Genomic DNA, 24,000 nt, shown 5'->3' on the forward strand with positions numbered 1-24,000 from the left:
AATAGGAGCGCTCGGTCTGCCGCCCGCCGGGCTACGCGAGGCGCTGACGTAAGGACGCGCCGGAAAGAAGGGGCACGGCTCCGGGCGGCGGGAGGTTTTGGCGGCAGTGGCGGAGTGAGGCGGGAGACGCGTCAGGACCAGCACCGGTACCAGCACCAGCATCATGACCGTGCGGCTGAGCGAGGGAGCTATTGCGGTGAGGGGGCCGCGCCGGTGGTTCCGCGGGTTGGGGGCTGGGCCTGGGGGTGAAGACTGTCTTGGGCCTGGGGTTTGGGGGTGAAGACTGGGGCGGGCCAGGGCCTGGATCCGGCCTGGTCCTGAGGGGAGAGTCGGGGCTCAGGAGGCAGGGAGGGCCCTGTCCGAGTCCATTCGTATCGGCTGTTCCTGCCTCTCTGTCTGTTTGGCAGTAATTCCCCCTCAGTTGCGGGTCTGGAAGCGTTTTGGGGTGAGGTGCTGTTGGCGGCACCTTTCTGAGAGTGTCTCTTTCTTTTCTCTAGGCCATAATGCAGGGGGAGAACATCTCCAAGCCCGTGCTGCAAGTCATCGTGAGTACTCTCCGTTACCTCTGCTATCAGTCTGTTGGTGACTGTGGGGCTGCTGGGTCAGCCAAACCTCTGCAGAGGGGCTGAGCAAGGCAGATGTGTTCTTCACTTCATTTTGCATGACTGGGGATATTCTGTTTATATAAGTGCTCATAAACAAAGCTGAATAGATAAGTCACTTTATGCTCTTAAAGAGTTTCTTGAGGACTAATAACCTTTTGTCTCCCCACAGAATACACGGGCCATTGCTACAGGAAATGGGCCACCACGGTACAGGGTGCTGATGAGTGATGGGGTTAACACACTCTCCTGTGAGTATGAAAAGATGCAGTGAGATTTTTTTTTTCCCCAAAATGTGGGCATACTAATAATGATGAAGTTTGCAGGCTAGTGTTGAGGTGCAAAGTGAAATGGCTGCTGGAGGAGAATGTGGCTTATATGAGAACCACAGACTCTGAAGTGTGCAGCTGCCCTTTGCCTAACATTTGGGCAATAATCCTCTTTTGGAACTTTTTTTGTGAGCTTTAAGTGATTAACTTGCTACAGGGTATTATGGGAATATAGAAATGTATACATGTTTTTGTAACAGTTATTTTAAAGTAATCTATCTTAATCTTTCTGACTTCTTTGGTAAATTATTATTCTAGCTACCAGTGCACTATGGAATTGGGGGAAGAAATACAGTGTAGTTTATGCTTAGTTTTGGTGACTCCATAGCAGGTAACACTGTGTTCTGTGTGTTACCTAACTGAGCAAGCTATAGACTTAATGCAGCACAGGAAACTGGCTGGAAAAGTTGTGGCCAGCCATGGGAGCTCTGTAAATGTTGGAATGTGTTAATTATTTCATTGTTTTTTTTCCCTGTTCCTGCAGCATTTATGTTGGCCACACAACTGAATTCTCTGGTAGAAGAGGAAACCTTAGCAGCCCAATGTATTTGCCAGGTTAACAGATTCATTGTCAACAGCCTGAAAGATGGAAGGTAGTTATGTTTCTTGAAGTGTGGTGCTCTGTCCTTTGTGACTAAACAGAGGCCAAATGCTTTTGTTTGGGATTCTCAGAAAATACTCAGTGTTTCGGGTGCAGGAAAGGAAGAACACAGCACAAGCAACAGCAGAAATAAACAAAAAACACAGAATGTGACTGCAGTGGGTTCAGATTTGTCTAGTACAGTGATTTATTAATTTTAAATGTCCAGTTGGATTGTTCCCAATTATATAAAGCTTCATTTAAAATTCATGTTAAATTACCTGCTGTGGAAAAGAAACAGCAAAGATTTCTTGTTACTTACCTGTTATGAAAATTTGAGGAAAAGGTGGTAGAATACTGCAAACCAAGAAGGGATCTGAGTGAATTCTGTACAAGCTATTTATGTATCTAGAAGAATCCTTTTACTCAGCATTTTTGTGGAGGGAATGTAACTTCTTTTGAGGCAGGGAATATATTCCTTCCCATAAAATCTGGTACAGTTTTGATGCTTTTAAAACACGGCGTTGTTTTTGTGTCCAACCTGTCATGGCTGTCCTTGAGGAAACTTTCAAGCCTCCTGGCACTTCATGAGAGGGTTAATTTGACAGTGGAGAGCATTTGTCTTCCAGATCCCCTCCAAAGAATCAGCCCCAGAAGGTTCTCTCCTCTGCCCTGCAAAAGATATTCAGAGTCTGATAGACTTGCAGAGGGAGTGAAAGTCTTTATTGCTGTTTGTTCTGTGTCTGCAGGAGAGTGGTTATACTGATGGATTTAAGTGTTCTGAAAACTGCTGATAAGGTTGGTGGGACTATTGGCAATCCAGTGCCATACAATGAAGGTGAGTGGCCTCCATAACCAACTCTCTCTCTGAACAGACTTCTTATGATGCCCTTTCAGCTGTCTGTTCCTTTCACTTAAAAAGAAGCAATCAGATGTGTTAAGCTTCCCTATGCCTGGAACAGTGATGTCCAGGTCTTGAAAATCTTTTCTATTTGTGCAGTGCAAATAGCTTCTCTTCATATTTTAATAAACTACACCAGAACTGAAGCTTCAGTCTCTACAGGGTATTGGGAAGTATCTATACTGTATGATTACATTGACAAGTTTTTATTATATGTTAGTGGTCTCTACCTGGAGTTCCAGTAAGTATGCAGAAACTGCTCTGTGTCTCTTCATAATGACTAACAGGTTAGTATTTTTTCTGTCTGAAAAGAAAACAGCAGGAGGAAGAGGTAATAATAATCTGTGAAACTTTAAAATGGCACAGAGAGGGGCTGAATAAAGAATGATGAATCTCTTTTTCTTTCCTTCAGTCATTTGATGCTCTTTAGTTCCCCTGTTGTCAGGCAGTGGTTTTAAAACAAAAGCTGTACAGCACCCCCAAAACAGGGTGCAGTTAAATGATGGAAGTCATTGAGGTAGGTGCCCAAAATTGGCACAGGCTCTAAAACCAATTAGACATGAAAGAAAAAAAAAAATCCATTAAAGGCTGTTAAACATAACAATACATCCTCTGCATGAATGTTAGGTTCAGGAAGCACTAAAGCTTAGATTGCTCAGAGCATGTAGATGAGAGACTGTTAGGAAAACACAGCCAGCAGACAGACTTCCTTAAGCACCTATTCCTACCCTCTGTCTGAAAAAAAATGATGCTCTGGGTGGACCTTATCTGACCTGCCATGAATCTTTTATTATGTCAGATAAGTTTTCATTTTCATGTAACGAGCGTACAGTTACCAGGCAAAAATTTTTGGAATTAATATTATTTCCCTCCTCCTGAGACATGCTTAAAAGTATGTTCTGTTCTTCCAGTTCTGATCTTTAGAAAAAGAGAGAGGATAATAAGCACTTATTATCTACAGATTATACACAGATAATGGCAGAAATTTAATAACAAAGAGCTCTTCTTGAAGAATATTTTTTCCTGGTAGAAGTGAACTAATATATTTTTACTACTAAGAGACCAGACAGTCATGGCAACAGTTTTCTGTAAGATATTCTCTGCCAAGGGTGGTGGTAGGTACTCTACCATTCTGCTTTAAAATCTTTACTAATCAAAGTAGAAATTAGACTTTGTTGCAAAGGCAAATACATCTTTCTTCATTAAATTTTCTTTTTCCTAGGGAATTGGGGGGATGGTTGTTAAATGAGCCTAAAGAATCCTTTGTTCCTTTGATAGTTACTGAGCTAATTGCTGTTTAAAAAATGTGTTGACACCTCAGATTTTACACTTTAATCCCACAGTTGCTGTAGAGACCAAGATTTTCAGCGTAGCTATTGAGACTATTTTGTGTCTTTCTCCCATTTCCCTTGCTTGAGTGCTACAAAAACTCGTGAACTACAGTGCTTTTCAGTTATCATATTGTTGCTTAGAAACAACTGGGAATGTGATATTTTGGAGAACTGGGCTGAAAATACACCTTTTAAGAGTATACATTTGGGTAAAATTAGCATGACTTTGATCAAAGTTGTGCTCTTGCTTGCAGAAGAATGCAGCAATGAAGTTTTCAAATTGAATGCTTTTGGAGATGCTGGAGGTCTATGATGGTGTTAAGTGTGGCACTAGATAGTTAAGAGATACCAAATTTGATGTGATGAGGTTTTCATTTTAACACTCACCTTATCCTGCAGATTCCAAACCCTTTTATTTGATACTAATATCAAATAAGCCTAAATAAGGCTTCAGTCACAGAAGATGGTAATAGTTTAGATTCAAGATGCTTCACTCAGCTCTTCTGCTCTGCAGGGCTGCCTGGTTTGTTATGAAGGCCTCAATAAAATGGCAAGGTGGAATTCAAGCTGCAGGGTCTCTTAAGTTCTTACATATATTGGGACTATGTTTTTGAGGATCATCCAGCTAGTGCAGAATGAGTTTCTAAGAGCAGTTTGTGGTTTCCATGGAAACAAAATAGTTCAGGTGTTTTAAAGTGAATATTTAGTCTTACTTTTAGTCTTGAAATTAAGATTTGAGATTGCTAGACCTAGGATTAAGGAATATACTTTCCTAGACTGGAATACACAGTAGGAGCTGGGGAATGAGAAGCTGGCTCTTGGTCACTGTACACTTGAGCAGTAGGCAGTTAATCTGCCTAACAAGGGAGCTGGAGACACAGTCTTTTTCATACATATCAGAAAAACTTTTCAGTCAGCATTTCGTAATAGTATTGAAAATGAAGATGGAGCAGTTCAGTTCTTGTTGAAAACTAGATGGTAATGTTATTGCTGTAATTAATCTAAATCAAATTATTCTCATGCTGGACTTCTTACTGTGACAGTTACTTGTTTTACTTCTGCTCTTAATCTGTGTTGAAACATTTGTGTACTTCTGCATTCACTTGGACTCTTCTTGCCCTTCCCACCATCGTGTTTAGGTGGGAAGGTGGGAAATGCATTCTTTCAAAGTGCATTTTCTTCCCTCCTCTTTCCCCACCTGCTACCAAAAATCATAGTTTAGGAATCCCTAGACTCTACAAGCAAGAAAATTTGAGAGAGATTTCTGCTGCTTCTGTATTTGAACACAGATGTGTTAATATGGTCTAAATCTCTTGGGAAACACCAGGCTATGGGTAGGCAGCCATTAAAATGTGGATTTGTGTTTCATTATTTGTGAGTGTTCTAAATGTATGGGGTGATCTTTTGTTGGGTTTTTGGCGGTGTTTTCCTTTGTTTTGTTTTTTAATTAAAAAATCCTATGGGAAAAAATAAAAATAGGGACAGAAGTAGGAAGGAAGCCTTTTGCTGTTCCATATGCACATTCCTATTCTACTGAATATTCTTTCCCGGGACTGACATACTTTTCTCTTAATGTGTTTTGTTGGGTTTTGGGTTTTTTTTCTCGTTTCTCCACAAAATGAATTTGTGGTGTTGAGCACTGACCCTGACTGGGTCCTCGGAGTACCAGAGGCAGCTGAGGGAGGGTGAAATCTGTCTTCTCCACCTAGCGGATTCTGCAGTAAATGCACATCGCTGTTTGACGTCACTCTGTTGCTATGGAGACCGCTGTCACCAGTGCACCGATGTGACTCGACTGCGGCAAGTTAGAGGAGCAGATTGGTTTTTGTGCAAGGACCTTGTTTGGGATTAAAAATAACCAGAGGGTTACCTCTGTAGGCTGCACATCAGGCAACACTACGTCAGGGGGTCTCCTTGTTCTGTTTCTGCTCCTTTCCTTCTGTGCCATCTTTTCTTGCACCTCACCTCTGGGATTCTCTGCATTTGTTCCCTGTGATGCCTGTGGGCTTGGTCCAGACCTTCTTTTCCACTTTCCCTGACCGTTTTCCTCCTCACACCCTAAATCAGAGGGGGAGCTTTGCCTGCTTAGGCCTAGGACTTCCCACAGACTGATGGCTTAAGAATTAATTGCATCCAAAAAGGGAGAAATGCTGGAGATGTTCTCATCTGGAGGCAAAATATGATAGGACAAATTATTCTACAAAGGAATTCAAATTTTTGAACGGTAGATAAGTCTCCTAATGTGCTATTTCACTAGATAGGTCACTCTGCTCTTTCTCTTGTAATTTGTCATCAATATAAGGAAAGTAAAAGTCTTGGAATCTGAAAAAAATGCACAGATTGTACTTACTGTGGCATCACTTTGCTCCCTATGCAATATGCTACTGTGTCCCAAGAGGGACTTCAGTGAATGCTGAAATGATGACTTCATCACCCCCACATTAAATATCTTCATATTTTGGAAATAGAATATAGTAGGGATTTTCTTTGGTTTGTGTTAACGCAGGTTTGACTTTGTCTACTGAGTTTTTGGCACTTTCTGGGTTTTAAGAGGGAATTCTCCTGCAGTTTTTATCTTGGCTGTAGCAGAAGCAACCTGTCAGAGCAATAGCATTCCATGAAAATGGAGAAGTTGTCAAGATTACTTCAGTGCTGTCCTTTTAAATAACTGTCAACCCTGAATTCATTCGAAGTAGAAAGCAGTTGCTTGAGGAAAGAGATCTGACTGAAGTTCCCTCCATAGTAATGTTGTTCAACAGATAGCTTGCTACTGCTGTGGTTTATAACACCTGAATTTTAGGGTGTGTTCTCTGTTTTAAATTATTTTTTTCACACATGCCTCTTTTTTAAAAAAGACTAAAGGGTATTTTTAATTACTGTGCTCCCTACTGTACTCTTTCCATTTGCTTACCAGGGCAAGGGCAGCAACGTTCTTCAGCTCCAGCAGCAAACCCAGCACCCAGCAAACCACAGCAACAAAATGGCAATTTGTCTGTAGCAGGTAAGACCAATCCTGGGCAGGAATTATAGTTTCCATTTGTGCAGTGCAAAACTATACCTTAGATTTAAAAAAGATCCTTTTTATAATGGTGGTGTAACCAAACACTGCAATAAAGACTAGCCCATAGCTTAAAAAGATTAATTCTCTCAAGAGGCTACTGTATCCTTGTCTTTAATAATAAAAAAGGGTAAAAAACACAAACCAGCCATAGCTGTCCCTCTTCCCCAGTGAAAAAATTAGGAAACAACTTTGATGAATCAGAGTAAACTGAACATCTATGCTGATGCAATTATGCATTCTTGAAACAGAGCTTTGTGAACACCCGGGTCAGCTACAGCTTGGAGCTGGCCACAGGTGTGTGCCAAGGCACTGGTGGCACAGGACTGAAATAATTAGGTAGCTCTTCTATAAATTCAAGTTTTTGATCAACACTTTCATAAATATCGAGATGCTGAAGGAGACAGTCAGTTTAAGTATCAGCCTGTAGACCTTTTTTTTTAAAGCACCAAAGTTGTCAGAATTCTAGCTCTTGCTACTGCTTTAACCTGTCTGTATTCTTTGCTGCTGTGTTTAAGAAGTATTTTGAAATAGTAAAATTTTGACACTTGCTTACTCCAGCAGAAGACAGGCTCTGCCCTTGCTTAAAGCTGATCATAAGAATTCTGCATTTATGCATTAACAAGATTCAGTGTAGAATCAGCAGTATTGCTTTATGTCAGAAAATTATTTGATTGTGAGCTGACATTCCCCAGTTGTTCCCCCAAATGGTGTAGATCTAAAGCTGGATGTGCTGTATTTTGGAGAATACACTGCTAACTAGATGTTTCCCACTTAGTGATTGACTCTGGGCACATCTCTGCTTCAGTGTAAGTGCTCTAAAGGTCTGAGAGTCTCTCTTCTGCAGCAGTTTGCAGCCTAAAGAATAATTGTGACCAAGAGGAGAAGTGATTCAAGAAACTTTCAGCTACTCTGTGGTGCCCACGTAGCACCAAGAATGGGGCTTTAAGTGCCTCCCCAGTGTTAAGTAGAACTTCACTTTCTCTGCAGCTCCCTGTTGTGTGGTGGGGAAAGTTCTGCCTGGTCTTGCACTACGAGTGGGTTTTAAGCTGGGTTTCGTCTGCAAGGCTGAGATTCTTGATGCTTTGGTGTGGTTTTTTTGCAAGGTCCTCCTGCTCCAAAGTACCATGCTCCCCCCAGTCAGTTTGGCAAAGCAAGTGCTCCCAGCTCGATGAAGACACCGGGGGGATCACAGGCCAAAGTGGTGCCCATTGCCAGCTTGAATCCATACCAATCCAAGTGAGTTATCCTGGGATGGCAGCTGTTACTTAATCTCACAGGCAGGAAGGAACAATAGCTTCTTGTTGCTTTCTCCTGTGTGAGTCTAGGTCAAATCATTGTTTGAGTTCTTTTGACTTCATTGGTTAACTTCAAACAAACAGAACCAACAATAACAAAAAACCCACCAGGGAAACAAACAAAACCCCCTCCCTATGAACAGCTGTAGGGGTTTTAGTTTTGTTTTTTTGTTTCTTGTTTGGGTTTTTTGTTTGTTGAATGGGGTTTTTTGGCTTGTTTTTAATTTCATCAGGTCTCTAGTAATCTTAAGGTTTGCCTTTGCATTGTCTTGGTGAAGTTACCCTGCTGAGCTTGATAGGTTTTTAATATTTTAGTTGAAAATCAATTGACTTCTCTTTTTTCTAAAGCAACCTTCTTTTTTGTAACTTAATGACAAAACAGCTCTGTAAGCTATTCACTTCGGCTACTGTTCTCTTGAAAAGCATGAGGATGTAATTATTTTGTGAATGACACTTTTAAGTTATGCAAACTGATTTGATTACCCAAGTTAAATGCAAATCCTATAATTGAGCTCTTGAGTTCTAGCATGTCTTTTCAGAGCAGGCAAACTGCTGGATGAGAGATGTACCCTAAAAGAGTAAATGATTGGAGGTCTGCTTCTATGCAGGAGGATTGTTTGCTACTATTATTGTACTGGATGCTTTATGCTTTGTTGCTGCTTTCTCTACAACTTTCTGCTGTTAATGGTCTAGGCCATTAAAATAGAAAGCAGCAGAAAAGCAGGTAGAGTTGCTGAGGTGCAGTGGAAAGATACTGGCTTTTAAATGGTGATGTTCGTGTTCCAAAGATTTGTCAATTCAATCTTTTCTTTAAAAAGGAAAAAAAAACAAAAACTAAGAAAAGACATGGAACAGTGATTATTTTTTTTCTTATTTTCGTTTTTTTTTTTTTCTTCTCTTTTTTTCTGTTTTCTTTTTTCTTTTCACCATTTCAGGTGGACCATTTGTGCTCGTGTTACCCAAAAAGGCCAGATCCGCACATGGAGCAACTCCCGTGGTGAAGGAAAGCTCTTTTCTATAGAGCTGGTTGATGAAAGTGTAAGTGTCGTATGCTAAGAAAAAGATAATGTATGCCAGATGCTGATGAACCCTTCATAAAGACAGAATAGAGGAAATAAAGTGTATTATAGGAAATGGGTTTTTTATTACAACTCGAGCTTTTATTCCCGTATTCATTAAGCTGAACATCCACCACCAGTTTTTATCCAGAATGAAGTCTTAAATGTATGGCATTACAGATTATTTTTCATCTAAGTCTATAGTGTGTGACTTAAATTTTTGTAACTTCAAAATATAGTTGTTTATGGGAACTGACAATGTAATACTTGGGTTTGTAGTGGTTTCTTGTAGTTTGAGAATGAGGTCTCATCTTAGCTTGGGTACACATTGCAAAATAAGGAGTGAGAAGAGCATTGCCTCCAAGTTATAAGCTTTCATTTTCATGAGGATATGGCAGTACAAATTATTGTAATACTGGGAAATTTCATCTGTGGTTTGTTTGGGGAACAGTATCCAGTTAATCTAACTAAGCTTGTAGTTTGTCAAACATCTTATCAAATTATACCCTTCTGGCATGAAAACAAACAAGATTCTGCTAGATTAGTGTAAAATGTGAGGTTAATAATATAATATGTTGTCATCAGCCATTTGTTTTCTGGGTGTACGGTCTGTATTACATTGGTTTTAAAAAACCAATATATCTAGTGAACTTAATTATTATTACTCTTACTTAAAGACTTGAGATGTATGAGCAGGTGTCACAGTGCGCTATGTGCTACCTTGTGGAGCTGCATGATGTATTTGAATTTTTTATTTTTTTTTTTTATCTGTGGCATGTAATGGCGATTAATGCCCTTACCTTCTCAGGGGTGTGCATATATGTAGTTCTGATGCATTTCCTTCTGAAGCTGTAGATACACTAATGAGACTTGAATATGAGATTTGGTGGTCAGGTATAGAATGTGTCATTTTAGCTGTACCTACAAATGTGAAGAGAATGTTTGTTTCTCACGTGCCTGCAGCTAGCCTGGCAGACCACGCTGTGCCTGTAGAACTGGTGCCACTTAACACTGCAAAGATTTCTTTTTTTTTTTTTTCTCATGCTGGATTTCAGTTCTGACCAGCTCTCCTGTTTTCCTGCAGGGCGAGATTAGAGCTACTGCATTCAATGAGCAAGCAGACAAGTTCTTTCCACTCATTGAATTGAACAAGGTATGGTAGCATTGTGCTTTCCATAGAGTGACATGAGCTAGAAGATAGGAACTTAAGCACAGCAAGGATTTTTAAAGGTGAACACAATCTATTTTCTCTGAGTGCTGATAATATCCTCTGTTTCATTGCTCTCTCCTGTAGGTTTATTATTTTACCAAAGGCAATTTGAAGACTGCTAACAAGCAATATTCAGCTGTTAAGAATGACTATGAGATTACATTCACTAATGAGACTTCAGTTGTACCCTGTGATGATGCCCAGCATCTTCCATCTCTTCAGTTTGAGTTTGTATCCATCTCTGACCTGGAGAACACGCCCAAAGACTCAATTGTTGGTCAGTCTAAGTAGCAAAATGGCAAGCTCTAAAGCTTTGAAGTTTTACTTTTGTGTCCTGAATACTGGGGGGGAGGTAGTGAGCATACAACACCTTGTGTGTTGTGAGCTCTGAAGTGAAAGTTGTCCAGTGATGGTTGCCACTAAAAATACCTCAGGCAGTTTTCCTGTTAAGATGTCTTTGCCCGGTTCTGTTAACAATATATGATTATTTTTCTTCAAACCAAAGGCAGTAAATTATACTTGTTTATTGTGCTGTGATCATTGTTTTCCACAGAAAAGGGCTGAAAGAAAAATGTCCTTGCTCAGCACGTGTGCATTTCATACCTTCCGTGTTCTTGCTTTCTTTCACTATCTAATTATCTCTGTAGTGATTTTGGCATATTTCATTGCATCCAAGTCCAAGTTGCATGACTGTTTTGGCTTGCTTTGTGAAGTATTGGAGGTTTGTTTTTCTGTAATTTGTTGGGCAGAGTACTCCGGAAAAATCAGAGGCTTGGGTGGGGGCGAGGGTTCTCAGGTTTCATAGGCACAAGATGCCTGTGATTCAGAGGCATTCAGCTAGGGATTTTAAAGGTAGATCTGTAATATTAAAAATGGTATATTTTTAGGGGGTGCAGAGGGGATTGTATTAGCTCTTACTACCCAAACATGCAGACTTGTTGAAATTGCAGCTTATGGTTGTGAGGCTACAGTGAAGGCACCAGGCAGCTGCTGCTTCATGTTACAGTCACTTTGAAACCCCTTGCCTGAGAGCCTTGTGCTTAAACAGCAAGAGTGTGTGTTACAGGATCAGGGCTAAAATCCTTTGACAGAATGTGATGGGAAAAGATAGCACAATGCCTTGATCTCACTAACATGGTGAGGCTTGCATTCATGAATATCTTAATGAATTCGTCAACAAAATTTAAGCACTGAAGAGTTCTGTGGTGGAGCATTCCTACCATAATACACTTAATTTCCATATCAGATTTTATTTGAGTAGGGAGGTAGGAAATAAGGTAAAAATCTGACAGTAGGTTTGAATTCTTCTCTTGTGATCTTGTATTCCCCAGTTGTGACCCCTGAGTAACTGTAAGTAAATTGTAACTGTTTTTCAGATGTAATTGGAGTCTGTAAGAGCTATGAAGAAGTCACGAAAATTACAGTGAAAGCTAACAATAGGGAGGTATCAAAGAGGAACGTGCATCTGATGGATACATCAGGGAAACTGGTGACAGCTACGCTGTGGGGAAATGAGGTTTGTGCTCACTACCTGTTCTTTTAAGCAAAGGCTCCTTTGTGTAGGCTGAGGAGATGAGCATGATGTTGTCATCTGAGATGGGCAGAGCACCGAGACAGAGTTCGGGGTTTTCAAGGATCAGGGGCAGAGAGAAGGTGAAAGACTGTCTGGTTTCATTCAGGTGTGATGTTCTTAACCTTTCTCTGACAAACTGCTGACATGATCTGACTAATGTGTTCTGAACAACTGCAGGCATGTCTCAAGTCCAAAGACTGAAGATAACAAGCTTCTAGTTAGGAAATTATATGGGTTGCAGTTTGGTTATGGAAAAGCCCGCTGGCTACTGCTGTCTCATTTGAGAGGAGTTTTATTTGTAGGGTGGGGTACATGTTACCCAGCATAAATCGCTGCTTAATTAGGGGCTTTCCCTCTAGGGGAGAGGCTGTATCTCAGATGAGGAGTTTAAAGCATCAGAGCCTTGGTATTGAAAGTTTGATTAGCTGCAGTAAACTGCCTCTTTATCCTTTTAACAGGCTACTTTGTTTTCCAGCAATGTTGTAGATGCTTAGGGATTTATGTTCCAGTCTATAAAATGGGAGTGATTCTGCCAGCTTGACAGTGATGCTTTATGGCTAAATGATCAAGTGCAATGATATTGTAGGTATTAACCATCTGCTGATATAAATGAAAAAAATTGAGGTTCAATATCACTAAGTTTTGAGGTTTAAACAGGTTGATCCACCTCATGCTTGCTAAATGGTGTGACATCCAGAAGATCCATGCCATTCAAAACCCCTCTTTTGCCAAGAGGTTCTTTGTTAGTGTTGGGCTTTACTTGGGTGACAAACTGATGACAACTGAACAGCATTAAAGCAGCTTTATGTGATGAAAAACAGCAAATAGAAAGTTGAGAAAAAGTGTTTGATCAGCATACTTACACTTCTACTTTGTTGTGATAGAATAGATGTGACTGGTTCGGTCAAGCCAGGTGAGTTGTTTCATCCCCTTAAAAGGTCTAATCTGATTAAAGAATGTCTCCTCTTTGGAGAAACCTCCATTCCCATAATCCTTTTGCCTTCCTAAAATCCTTGGTAAAACTCCTAACAGAGGGGACCAATATTTGGGGTTTGTTTTCTAACCATTGATGTGACTTAAGAATTCTCTCAGCCCCCAGGAAATGGGCTGTTAGCTTTAAGTGTTAGCCATCTTTTCTTAAACTCCTAGACAGTTTCATTCAGATTTGGTCTTTTGTCACAATCTGGATTATGACCTCGAGTTCAGCACTTAAGTGTAATTTGCTGCTAATGTTTTCTGTTTTTTTCATGCATACAGGCTGAACAGTTTGATGGTTCTAGACAACCTGTGGTAGCCATCAAAGGAGCCCGAGTCTCTGATTTTGGTGGTAGAAGCCTTTCTGTCCTGTCCTCAAGTACAGTTATCATCAACCCTGATAGCCCAGAGGCTTTTAAGCTCCGAGGATGGTATGCCTGTGTTTATTTTGGTTCATTCCAGCCCAGGGTGATGTATTTGTTTAGTTCTCTACTTGAGCAGTCTGTATACTGCTGAAGAAATGTACTAGAGGGTATGGATTCCAGGGTTATAGAAACTTCTCTTCCTTGAAAGCACTAGAGTCTGAAAGGCTGTCCTTTTCAAGTTGTTCAATTCAAAAACTTATAATTCCATGACAGACCTTGAAAAATTGAAATAGGAGTAGTGCATGCTGACCCAAAGATTTGGAAGGCAGCATGAAATCAGACTTGACCAGCTCCACTTTCTGTGGTATTAGATCTGAGAGAACAATATTTTTTTTTTTCCACCAGCTTTTTCCATTTTGTGGGATCTGTTATGCACTCAGTTACTACAGACTGGAGGAACTCTGTCTTCATCTGGTGTCTGTTCCTTATCAAGAGATTTTTTCAGATAGCAAAATAGCATTTTTATTGTTGTCAGGAAAACAAAGTGATTTCCTTGTGGTTTGTTGCTTCTGCTTTAAGTAGTTGCTCCATTGTTTGTTATAACTACTAATTTGGTGAGATGTGAGGTTCCTGAATCCTGAGCTTTTGGGTCCTAGTTAAATCACCCATAGATAAAACACAGTGGCTCTCTCTGTCACTGAGCTGTGGTTCTGCCATATTTCAGAGGACTGTTGAAGATAAAATTGGCTGTGGGTCTTAACTGTTACTGTCACACTAATTAGGTTCAGTTTTTGGGTCTTGGTGGTGTGTTTCTCAAATCACAAAAAACACCAGAATGGGATGACAGTGCAACCTTTTGCTGAACAGCAATTCTCTATTATTTTAACAGAGGAAGCATAATCTGTTCAATGCTATTTTCTTTTTCTTTCAAAGCTGCTGCGAAGATAATGGCACCATGTAATTTAATTTTAATTATGGAAATATCTTGATGCCCTTAAATCTTGTTATCTGACTGCCTTTAAGAAGCATGCAGTGCGTGGTTTGACCACTAGCTGGCAAACAAATTGCAGTTATATAGAACAAAGCTGTCATCCTTTGTGGGTTTATAAAATACTGTGCTAATTAAGTCGGACTATTAACTTATTCTGAAATGCTGTTTTTGTTTCTAATATACACAAATTATTGTAATTGTTTCCATTGCAATCATTGATAAAAAAAAAAAAATCCCACATGTACACGAAACTAAACGTAAGCTTTTGCAAAGTCTGTTTGGTTTGCTAGCCAAAAATAGAATTGCATCTTTGTGGTTCCAGGTTTGACTCTGAAGGGCAGCTTCTGGAATGTGCTTCCATCTCTGATGTGAGGGGTGGGCCAGCATCTGGGGTAAACACCAACTGGAAAACTTTGTTTGAAGCCAAAGCTGAGAACTTGGGACAGGGAGATAAGGTAAAACACGGTCACTGAGTACAAGCCCTGAGTATTGGGGAGAAAATAGAGGTAGAATTTTTGCAGGGATTCTGCTTATTGAAGTAGCCTGGTTGTTGAGCAGTATGTTCTTACTCTGTCAGAATTAATCCTAATAAATATTTTTTTTTCCAAATAAATTCAGGCTTTGTTGCTGATGGTGCAACATGATATTATGTTTGCAAGAAAATTGTAAGCCTTGTATAATGGGGGGGCAAGTTCACCCCAAGATGTTTATATAAATAGCACAAAGTGTTCTAGGAGAAACAGATGCATTAGGAGGAAGTGGTTTTCAAGGGTGAACACTTGGTCAATAGAAAAGCTCAGAATAAAACCTAGGTGCCTGGCATTCCAGTGCAGTAATATCTCTAGGCTGATACTGATTCTTGATGTATTTTTAAATATTTTATCTTATTTTTTCAAACTAAACTATTTGCCATGTGCCAGAATTTCTATCTAAGGAAAGAACTTTACCTGTAATTTGGGTATTTTCTGTGAGTTTTTTTGCATGTGCTTCTTAAGCAACCTCTGTTTATCTGATGGCAGACTTGACCGAGGTTTTAAACCAGTAGGATGATTGTTTGGTATGATGAGTGGGTATTTTGTTCCATAGACTATAGTTTAATCAAATGCTTATCTGGAATACTATACAGTAGACTTTGGTTTTTAATTGGATCCCAAAAGAAGCATAGGAAAGTGCAAAATCTTAATCCTGTGAAAAAGAGTAGATTTGAACAGAAACAATAGAAAAGCAAATATGCTTTATCTACAGAAAACATAGCAATTGGAGTTTCCTGCAGTGGAAACACAAAATAATCTTGCTGTAAGGGCTTTATTTAACATAATGGAAGCCTGAAAATGATTGCAACAGAGGGGTTGATTTACAGTTTCCCAATAATCCATAGCTGTTAAGCTTTCTAATCCTAAATATCCGAGTATGGGCGCCTTGCTTTGTAGTTAATTCAGAATGGGAAAACATTTGAGTATTTTGAGGTTAATGTTGCACACTCACTCTCACAGGCAGATTATTTCAGTTGTGTGGGCACAGTCGTACATCTGCGCAAAGAGAACTGTATGTACCAGGCATGTCCCTCTCAGGATTGCAACAAGAAAGTAATAGACCAGCAGAATGGGCTGTATCGTTGTGAGAAGTGTGACCGTGAATTCCCCAACTTCAAGTACCGCTTGATGCTGCTGGTGAGTAAATGGATTAGAGGAGAGCACACTTCCTGACCATTCCCTCCTGCCATCCAAACAGAAATCTTCAGAGAGAACGGGGTGTTGGAGTGCTGTTTGCTTGCTGTGCCCATGGGTTACAGGCGTCCTGAAATTGCTTCTGTGCTCTACCTGAGCAAGGGATGTTTCATTGAGCTGATTAGCAGTTTGTTTTCCTAGTGCTCCAATTAAAAGCTTTTCTCTTTGCCAAAAAGTTGATGCTGGCTCAGTTGATTCTGGTTTCCAAGAGTACTATGCAGTGCAGAGTACAGATGGCCTACGCCTCTTCAGTAGTGAAGATAAACTGAAGGAAAATGGCATTTCTGGAGAGCAGTAATTGCACTTTTTACAGCTGCTACCTATATTTAGTATGTTTTTTGGAGTAGGTATTGTTCTGTCTCATGCTTTAATGGATCCTGCTCCAGAAAGTTGTCTGAGGATTATTACTGTGATGGCTACTTTCACCATAAGCACTGAACTTTCTCCTGTTTTACATTTTAAGTTGAGTTGTATCTGCTGCTTAGAAATGCTGTGCCAGGTGGGCATGCAGAGAGAAGGGAAGTGTCCCTGCAGTCTCACTGAAACACAAACTGCTTCTGAATAATTTCTAGCAGATAACTTCTAGGAATGCATGAGCTACTTTACATAGCAGAATCATTCTCATAGAATATAAAAAGGGGAAACAGAGAGTACAATCATGGCCCTCAGAACAGCGTGTCTCCAATTTTCCCGTTCCTAATTGTCAAAGCAGCCAGGAAATGCATGTGAGGCTGGTACTTGATCTTTTTACTGCTCTGTGTCATCCTTGAATGTTTTGGTAGTTTCCTCATAACATAGTATTACAAGGTTTTATGCTCAAGTACACACAAAATAAAAGCAGTTTGCAGTTGTGATGGTGGACCCCTTGGTGGTGGTTGTTCTGGGTTACTTGTTCTTGCTCACAGCTCCTGAGTGACAGCAGCAGAGAGCTGAATATCCATCACTTTACTGCTGTGGTCTTGTTGGCCTTTTCCTGTGACACAACATGCTGTCAATATTAACTTACCAGAAGTTACTGTGATATTCTCTGGGGCTTAAAAAAGGCAGTAAGTCACTGCCTTCCACCCTCAGTGATGGGAAGTACTTAAAATACACAGGGCTCTGGTAGGTGCTGGAAATTCAGAACTAGCTTTGAAGTAAATTTATTTTGTACGGTCTTCTGTCATCCTTGAGGGATAGGCAACTGGACAAAATAACCAGTTGAATTTTTTTGTTGTTGTATTTTAGGTGACCATTGCAGATTGTCTTGAGTATCAGTGGGTGACTTGTTTCCAAGAATCAGCAGAGTTCATTCTTGGACAAAACGCAGCTTTCCTGGGAGAACTGAAGGAAAAGGTCAGTCAATTAACTTATTGTATTTTTAGTAAATGTCTAGAAGCTGAACTGTGACTGTGGTTCAGACAGCTTGTTGGGATGCCATTAAGTTTCTTGCTCTCTTTTTTTTTTTTTTTTTTTTTTTTTTTTTAAATCCTCCTGGTAAGCAAATATTCTTGAAACATTGACTTTGAAGGCAATTTGGAGAAAGACAAAACACGTGTGTGGAACACCAGTGCTGATCCCTCAGAGAGCAGGATCTGCTCCCTGTGTGCATGCAGTTGCTGTGGAAATTTGAGGCATTATTAAAACAAATACAAAAATGCCATATGAAAGGAAGGGATCTTAGTCTTTATTTGGCAGGAATTTGTTCTTGTCTTATCTCTGGGTAATAGGCCAGCTCAGGGGGCTGGCAGCCCAAGATTGTTCTCCAGATGTTGGACTTCGGGATCTTTTACAAGTTCATGGATCATTGCTGCTCCCTCGTGTGAAGTTCTTGGCAAGGACTTGTTTACTCTCCTCAGGATTATTTTCCACAGGCCATCTGCCTGGAGAACTGGTTTCCCCCATAGTTTGCTCCCACAGTCAGTCTGTCTACCTCTGAGCTCTTTTGCTCTTAAATGCTGGAGATTCAGCCTGTCCTGATCACCTGGACCTGTAGAGACAACCCATTGCTTGACACAGTCCTACAGCCTTTAGAGGGCTGACAGCTTTAACACAGGTTGACTCCAGTAGAAAGGACAGGCTGTCTTAGTGTTGTGCCTAGATTAAACACTGCAAAAAAATCTGAAAAAAACCCAAACTGTTTTAGCTATGAATGCTAACAACATTATCCCTAGTCTGTTCCAAAAACTTGTTTACAAAACCAAAAAGTTCCAGAACACTTTGTATGTATCTTTGTTAATAGGCAGGAAGCTTTTTGTATTGGTGTGTGTTAGTCCACTTCTGAAGGCTCTTTTCCCCACCAGGTATTATCAGAAACTTTGTGGGTCATATGAGAACCATGACTTATAAAATGGGTCATTGGCAGAAATGCTTAAGTGATCTTTCTTTGACAGATAAAACATTTTTTCAGATTGTAAGCCATTACACACTGACAGATAGTATTTTCCTCCCTTTCTCACTATGTGCTCCTCTGCTGCATTTTCCTTATTTCCAACCAAAATAATATTTTCCTGATTTTTAATTGTCCACTATATAAAATAGATGTGAATTTGTGTTTTTTTTTTTAAATGACGTTACAGAAAGCATAATTAATTCTTGCATTGCTGTTCTGCCAGGCTGAGGCTGGTTGATATTAGGGCTCCACAGATACAACAAATGTTGGTTAACCCATTGCTTGGCTGTGGGAAGGGAGTGAAGCAGGAGGGATTGTTGAAGCTGTAGTCCTGGTTGTTCTGAGACACTGTTGTAAACCTCTACTTCTGCAAAGCAGAGCTGATTTTCCTGTAACCTGCATACAAGAATGATATTTGGAAACTTCCTGCACTTTGGCTCTCTAAGATAAGTGGTACAAAGCTTGTGCTTCTGGGATGCCTGAAGGTTTTGTGACATTATGAAGGCTGGACACACCTGTTTTGTAGGCAGGTGTATTGCTAGGGCATTCTAATTAGATATGCTTGCACTTTTACATTTCTATTTTCAGATGTTTTTAACTTGTCAATATTTCCTTACTTCAGTTGTGCTTAATCTCTGCTAGAGCTCACACTAAATTTTAGTCACTTTTAGTGCTGGAGAGAACTGGGTGGTGAAGGAGAAAGAGAAGATCCTATGTAACAGTACAAACATGTAATGTCTTTTGAAGAGCTGCCTAATGGAAAAGGCTGAGGATAGAAAATGGAACATAATATGGAATGAGCCCTTGAGTGGGAATGCTTTGTGTGCCAGGAGAAATTGTTTTTGATTTGACACTTTTATGAGCCTTTAAAAATGGTACTTGATGCACTTTCAGCAAGCTTTTCTTAGTGGTTTTGTTTTTTTTTTTTTTCTCTGAAGACCTGATGCAGTATCCTGTGAAGCTGGTAGGAGTCTTTCAACTGCTTACAGTGTGTTCTGAGTCCACATACAGCTGGTGACCATGCTCAGCATAGATATGCATGCATGGCTTTTCATCTACTTCTCCACTGTGCTTGTTATCAAAGGAGGTAATGCAGGGTTGCAGACTGCTATGCTAACAGCATTTCCTGCTCACTGATGGTTAGGGTAGTTTGTGGCAGAGCTGAAAACAGAAGCCAAATGATTTATTAAGTGAGTTTTCTTATCATCTAATCCATACAATGGTCAGAAGAAGGGGTAGTTAATATTCCGGGAGGAGATATCTACGTTTTGCAGTTTGTAAAACTAGCTGCTCCTGTTCACTTTCATTTGTTGTGATTTTTCTAAACCTTAGGAGGATGGCTGTGTAGTGTAAAATAGTGCTGCACACATTTAAAAACAGCAGATGTAACACTTGGAAAATAAGTGAAGCTGAGGTGGGTTCAGTTCCAGATCAGATGCTCTGTCTGCTGCTGGAGTGACTGATCAAGTCAAGTGCATCTGGTAGATAAATACATTAATAATTACTTGTCTGCCTCATCATGGGGCTGCAGGGTTTTTGTGGAATGTCAGCAAAGGTTTTTACAACCAGTTTTTACGAAAATAAACTTTTTCCACTATCCCTACAACTTGTCCTCTTCCTTTCTACTGTTTTGACAAATTGCTTGTTACAAATGATGATGATGTTTAGTGTACATATGGTAATTAGAAGCAGCTTATGTTATAAATATGACAGAGTCCTCTAATGGTAATAGAAGCATGTTCAAAATATGCATCCACTTTTTTTTATAGAACATCCTCTTAAATAGGTCTGTGTCAGGATGTGAAGGATATCCAGCCTTGATGGATAAGCAGAGAAACAGATTGCCTACTAAGACAATTAATAGGGAAATAATTAACTCTGTCAGTGTTTGTGATCATAGCAGAACATCAGAATTAGCCAGTTAAGCAGCATGAGAGAATCTAATGTGGATTTATAGTTTTTTCATAGTGCACATGGGCTGCAGACTCAGTGCAAATGTACATCGTTTTGGTGAAGTAGCTAAAAAGTTTCAACCTTAAACTATCTCTTAAATACTTTTAAGTTATGGTTTTGGCATCAAAATTTTTTGGGAAGATTCAGCTCTGCTTCCACGATCCAGTTAGTTCCACCATTTTGCCAACATCAGCAAAAGATGATCTGTTCCAGAAGTCGGAAGCCTGGAGTGTTTGCAGCTGATCTCTCTTTGTCCTTCTTGCAGAACGAGCAGGCGTTTGACGAAGTGTTCCAAAATGCAAATTTCAACACATACGAGTTCAGGATCCGAGTGAAACTGGAGACTTACAATGTAAGTACCCTGCAAAAAGCTAATAATGTAGCTTGTGGCTTTTGTAGTTTGACTTGTCTCCATAGGAGGTGACTTTCTCCTCTTATATTTATGAGAAGCTTCCAAAGGTACTCGCTCATCGGTCTTGAGCACCGAAGGAGAGATCCACTGTCACTTCACTGCTCCCTCTCAGGTTCATCAGCCTGGCTCATTTCAGATAAAAACAGCATCTCTGGGAGTCATTTTACACTCCCAGCTGACCCTGCTACCAAGAGCAGTAAGTTGCTGAGGCAGAAGGAGGTTAGAACCCAGTGTCTGGAGTACTGAGTGTTCTTCTTTTACGTGCCATGTTTCTCCTTCACAGGATGAATCTCGCATTAAGGCCACAGCAGTGGATGTCAAACCTGTGAACTACAGAGAATACAGCAAGAGGCTGATTGCAAACATCAGGAGGAACGCTCAGCTAGGGTGAGGAGGCTGGTGCTGACTGGCTGAAGCCAAAACTTCCAGGAAAAACTCAATAGATGATACTATATTGACTTTTTTTCCCCACGTGTGTGTGGCAATTTGGCATTAGTTACACCATCCATGGTAATCCACTGTAGTGGGCTCAGTGACTTAATGCATTTCTCTGGAGATAGACCCCTCATAGATAAGAGTGCACTCTAATGGCTGCAGTGTTGTAGACTGTTGTGATCTATAAAGCTGTGACAGCTCTAAATGGATGGATTGCCAAGGTCTTTTAGACAAACCATTCAGGGTATTTGAAGTAAATTTACTTTCTTACTATAGGCACAGCTGAATTATATAACCCTCGTGTCTTCTTTGCAGAAAGTAGTGACAACCTTGACACTTTGACTTGTTCAGCAGAGGGTAGGAGGAAGAGTGTCAGACAGCTTTCAGATGTGGACGAAGGAGAACAGGTCTATTAGCTCAAGTTAGTTCCTTTCCATAGAATTCAAAGGCTTTCTCTTTCCACAGGTGCCACACAGTTGTTAATGCTTGGAATGGCAATATGGTAGAATTATTAATCAAAGACCTATCTCTTATATCTGAAGAATATCCTTCCTTCAGGGTTTAATAGACTGAGTCAGATGGGTCTGATATTAATCAAAATTGTCTCTTCTGAGGAAGGCAGATAAGCATTGACTCTCCATCCCCCAGGGAAATCTAGGCAACTACAAAGCATTGCTTTAGCTTTCTCTTCAATTAATACTATGGATTTTTGACTGACTTTAGCTCACATTTCCTGCCTATACATATTTTGTATGTTGGTATGTTCAGTTTCTTTGGTTTTATTTGTAATGATGTTAATCAGAAACAGGTCTTTAAATGGGGGAAGCTTTGTTTCAATAAACACTGTTTAATTTCTGTGTAGTGAATTTTGCTTTCTTTGAACACCAAAGACTTCTCATTACTGGAAAGCAATTAATTAGCTTTCATAATAAGCATTCACTTGGGGGAGATGTTACCTTATTACAAACTCTAAGGTTAGACTGAAGAATGGAGACTTCTTCGCCTGATGTTAACAGCATGGAAATGCAGTGATATTTTCACCATTTCTGTGCCTGAGAATGCTGATGAGCTGGCACTTCTGGGATTTTTATTGACGTTTACACAGCAGTCTAAAACTAACCAGGCTTTGAGATTTGTTCAGACATAGAGCTGGTACAGAAAACAGTAATTATGCTACTGGGCTTTTCAGTCAGCAGAGCATGCTAGCTCTGTGTGCTCCTAATCACATTAATTATGTGTTCCCTGGCTGCAGCTCACAGCTTGGCATTTGCTGCACAGCTCCAAGCAGCTAGGCAGTACTGCAGTGTGGGTCTCTGGTTTGCAAAACTGAAATTTATTTATTTATTTCGTAGAGCACTGTTTCTTCATGTATTCAGTTGGTGCCCTTTGTTTCCCATAATTTCCTGTTTGTCGTCTTAAGTCTTTGTGTTTAAGAACTGTAAATGCCATTTCCATTGATGGACCTAAAGGACTTTATCCTGGGCCCATTAGTTGCACAAGCAATCCCTTACTCTTTTTGGGATTCTGAGAATCATGACTGGGTTCTTCTGCTGATGTCTTGAATTTTTTATGGAAGTATTTGTTCCTTCTGACCTTGCTCATAAAGCATTGACTATAAAATTACAGCCTTCAGCACGGTTCTGGATTGACAAATGGTAGGTTAGTGGTGATAATCTAGCTTTCCACTCTGCTAACCAGTCTTTTAGTTCTGCTCCCCCTCCACCTCCCTCCCCAGTTTGAGGGGATTGATAACAAGTGGTAATGCAAAATGTTCCTTGAGGCTGTTTTTCAATTCAGGTATGGCTGGCTAGGAAGTGTTTTTAAGGGCATTTGTGTTAGCAAGTGTCTGCTGGCTCTGCAGCTTTAGGAGATGATGTTGCACACCTGCCTCTGCTGGGGCAGAGGGAATGGCTGCACGTTCATATCCCTGGGTTTCCTCAGCCCCAGCACTACAGATGGAAGGGAGCAGTACTTGATGGTGTTAAGGTATCTTACAGGATCAGCTGAATGACCTTGAGAAATGGAACAGAAAATCAACTTAGAGCAGTTTGTGAGAAAAGTCATTTATTCGAGGACTAATAAAAAAATAAAAAGCCCTGCTATAAAGTGGATGCTCATTAGTGACTGAAGAGTTGAAGGGTTTTAATCATGCTTTAATCAGCTAGTATATGATAAAAAAACATAAAGCTGTGTAAGGCAAGGTATTTCTAGTGTAACTGTACAAGTACCATAGGTTTATGTAAGTCTCTGCTGTGAGCTCTCATCTGGGATGCTGTGTACAGTTCTGGTCTGCTATGTATAAAGGCAAAAAAGAATCTCAGCTGGGGTGAGTACAGAGGAGGACTACACTGCTGAGTAGGAGAATGGAGATCTTTTTTAGGAGAGGCCTAGAAGAGCTTATTTAGCAAAATTATTCCTGAGAGGGGGATATGATTTCCCACATATATAATATATGTGTGTGTATCTATTACTTACTTCTTTCCCCTGATCATAGGCTGGCACTGTTGGAGATAATGTGTTAATAAATTATTTGTCAATCAAATGAAAGTGAGGTTCTGAAGCAGAGGAGCCAGGGCAGGGAAGCTGTGGAGAGGTCTCCATTCTCTCCTCACACCTCATTGCCAAGTGGCCATGGCCATCCAAGCCCTGGTAGGCACTGGCACTGGCCATAGTAAACAGGACTTCAGAAGGCCCTGGGCTCTCTTGAGTGTGCTAATTAAGGAGAAGTGAGTGGACTCACAATACTAATTGGGATTATTGGCAAACAAGCTTGTCTCTCCCTTCCCTTCATCATAAATCTCTCCCTGCTGGTGTCCAGGTGATTGCTGGAT

At 40.3% G+C, this 24,000-nt stretch overlaps 1 protein-coding gene across 2 annotated transcripts; it reads left to right on the forward strand.

Moving 5' to 3' along the window:
- The first annotated feature begins 46 nt into the window (after positions 1-46).
- RPA1 (replication protein A1) lies at positions 47-22,030 on the forward strand. Of its 2 annotated transcripts, none has more exons than XM_071765625.1 (17): positions 47-196; positions 498-545; positions 775-853; positions 1,416-1,524; positions 2,261-2,349; positions 6,658-6,744; positions 7,908-8,040; positions 9,035-9,137; positions 10,242-10,310; positions 10,452-10,644; positions 11,744-11,883; positions 13,198-13,346; positions 14,594-14,726; positions 15,765-15,941; positions 17,226-17,333; positions 20,588-20,674; positions 21,018-22,030. In XM_071765625.1, the coding sequence occupies exons 1-17, from the start codon at positions 164-166 to the stop codon at positions 21,123-21,125; spliced, it is 1,845 nt and encodes a 614-aa protein (XP_071621726.1). In that variant the 5' UTR covers positions 47-163; the 3' UTR covers positions 21,126-22,030. The 2 variants fall into 2 exon arrangements, with proteins under 2 accessions (XP_071621726.1, XP_071621727.1); XM_071765626.1 differs by having other exon boundaries at positions 86-146.
- The last annotated feature ends 1,970 nt before the right edge of the window (positions 22,031-24,000 follow it).

Source organism: Heliangelus exortis, chromosome 21 (genome assembly GCF_036169615.1).
Source record: "Heliangelus exortis chromosome 21, bHelExo1.hap1, whole genome shotgun sequence".
Lineage (NCBI taxonomy): Eukaryota > Metazoa > Chordata > Aves > Apodiformes > Trochilidae > Heliangelus > Heliangelus exortis.

Excerpts from the sequence above, each read along its gene's own strand:
- RPA1 (XM_071765625.1), top strand. The coding sequence starts at position 164 with ATGACCGTGCGGCTGAGCGAGGGAGCTATTGCG. Across the intron at positions 10,311-10,451 it reads CACTCATTGAATTGAACAAG|GTTTATTATTTTACCAAAGG; the intron begins GTATGGTAGCAT and ends TCTCTCCTGTAG. Across the intron at positions 17,334-20,587 it reads TGGGAGAACTGAAGGAAAAG|AACGAGCAGGCGTTTGACGA; the intron begins GTCAGTCAATTA and ends TCCTTCTTGCAG.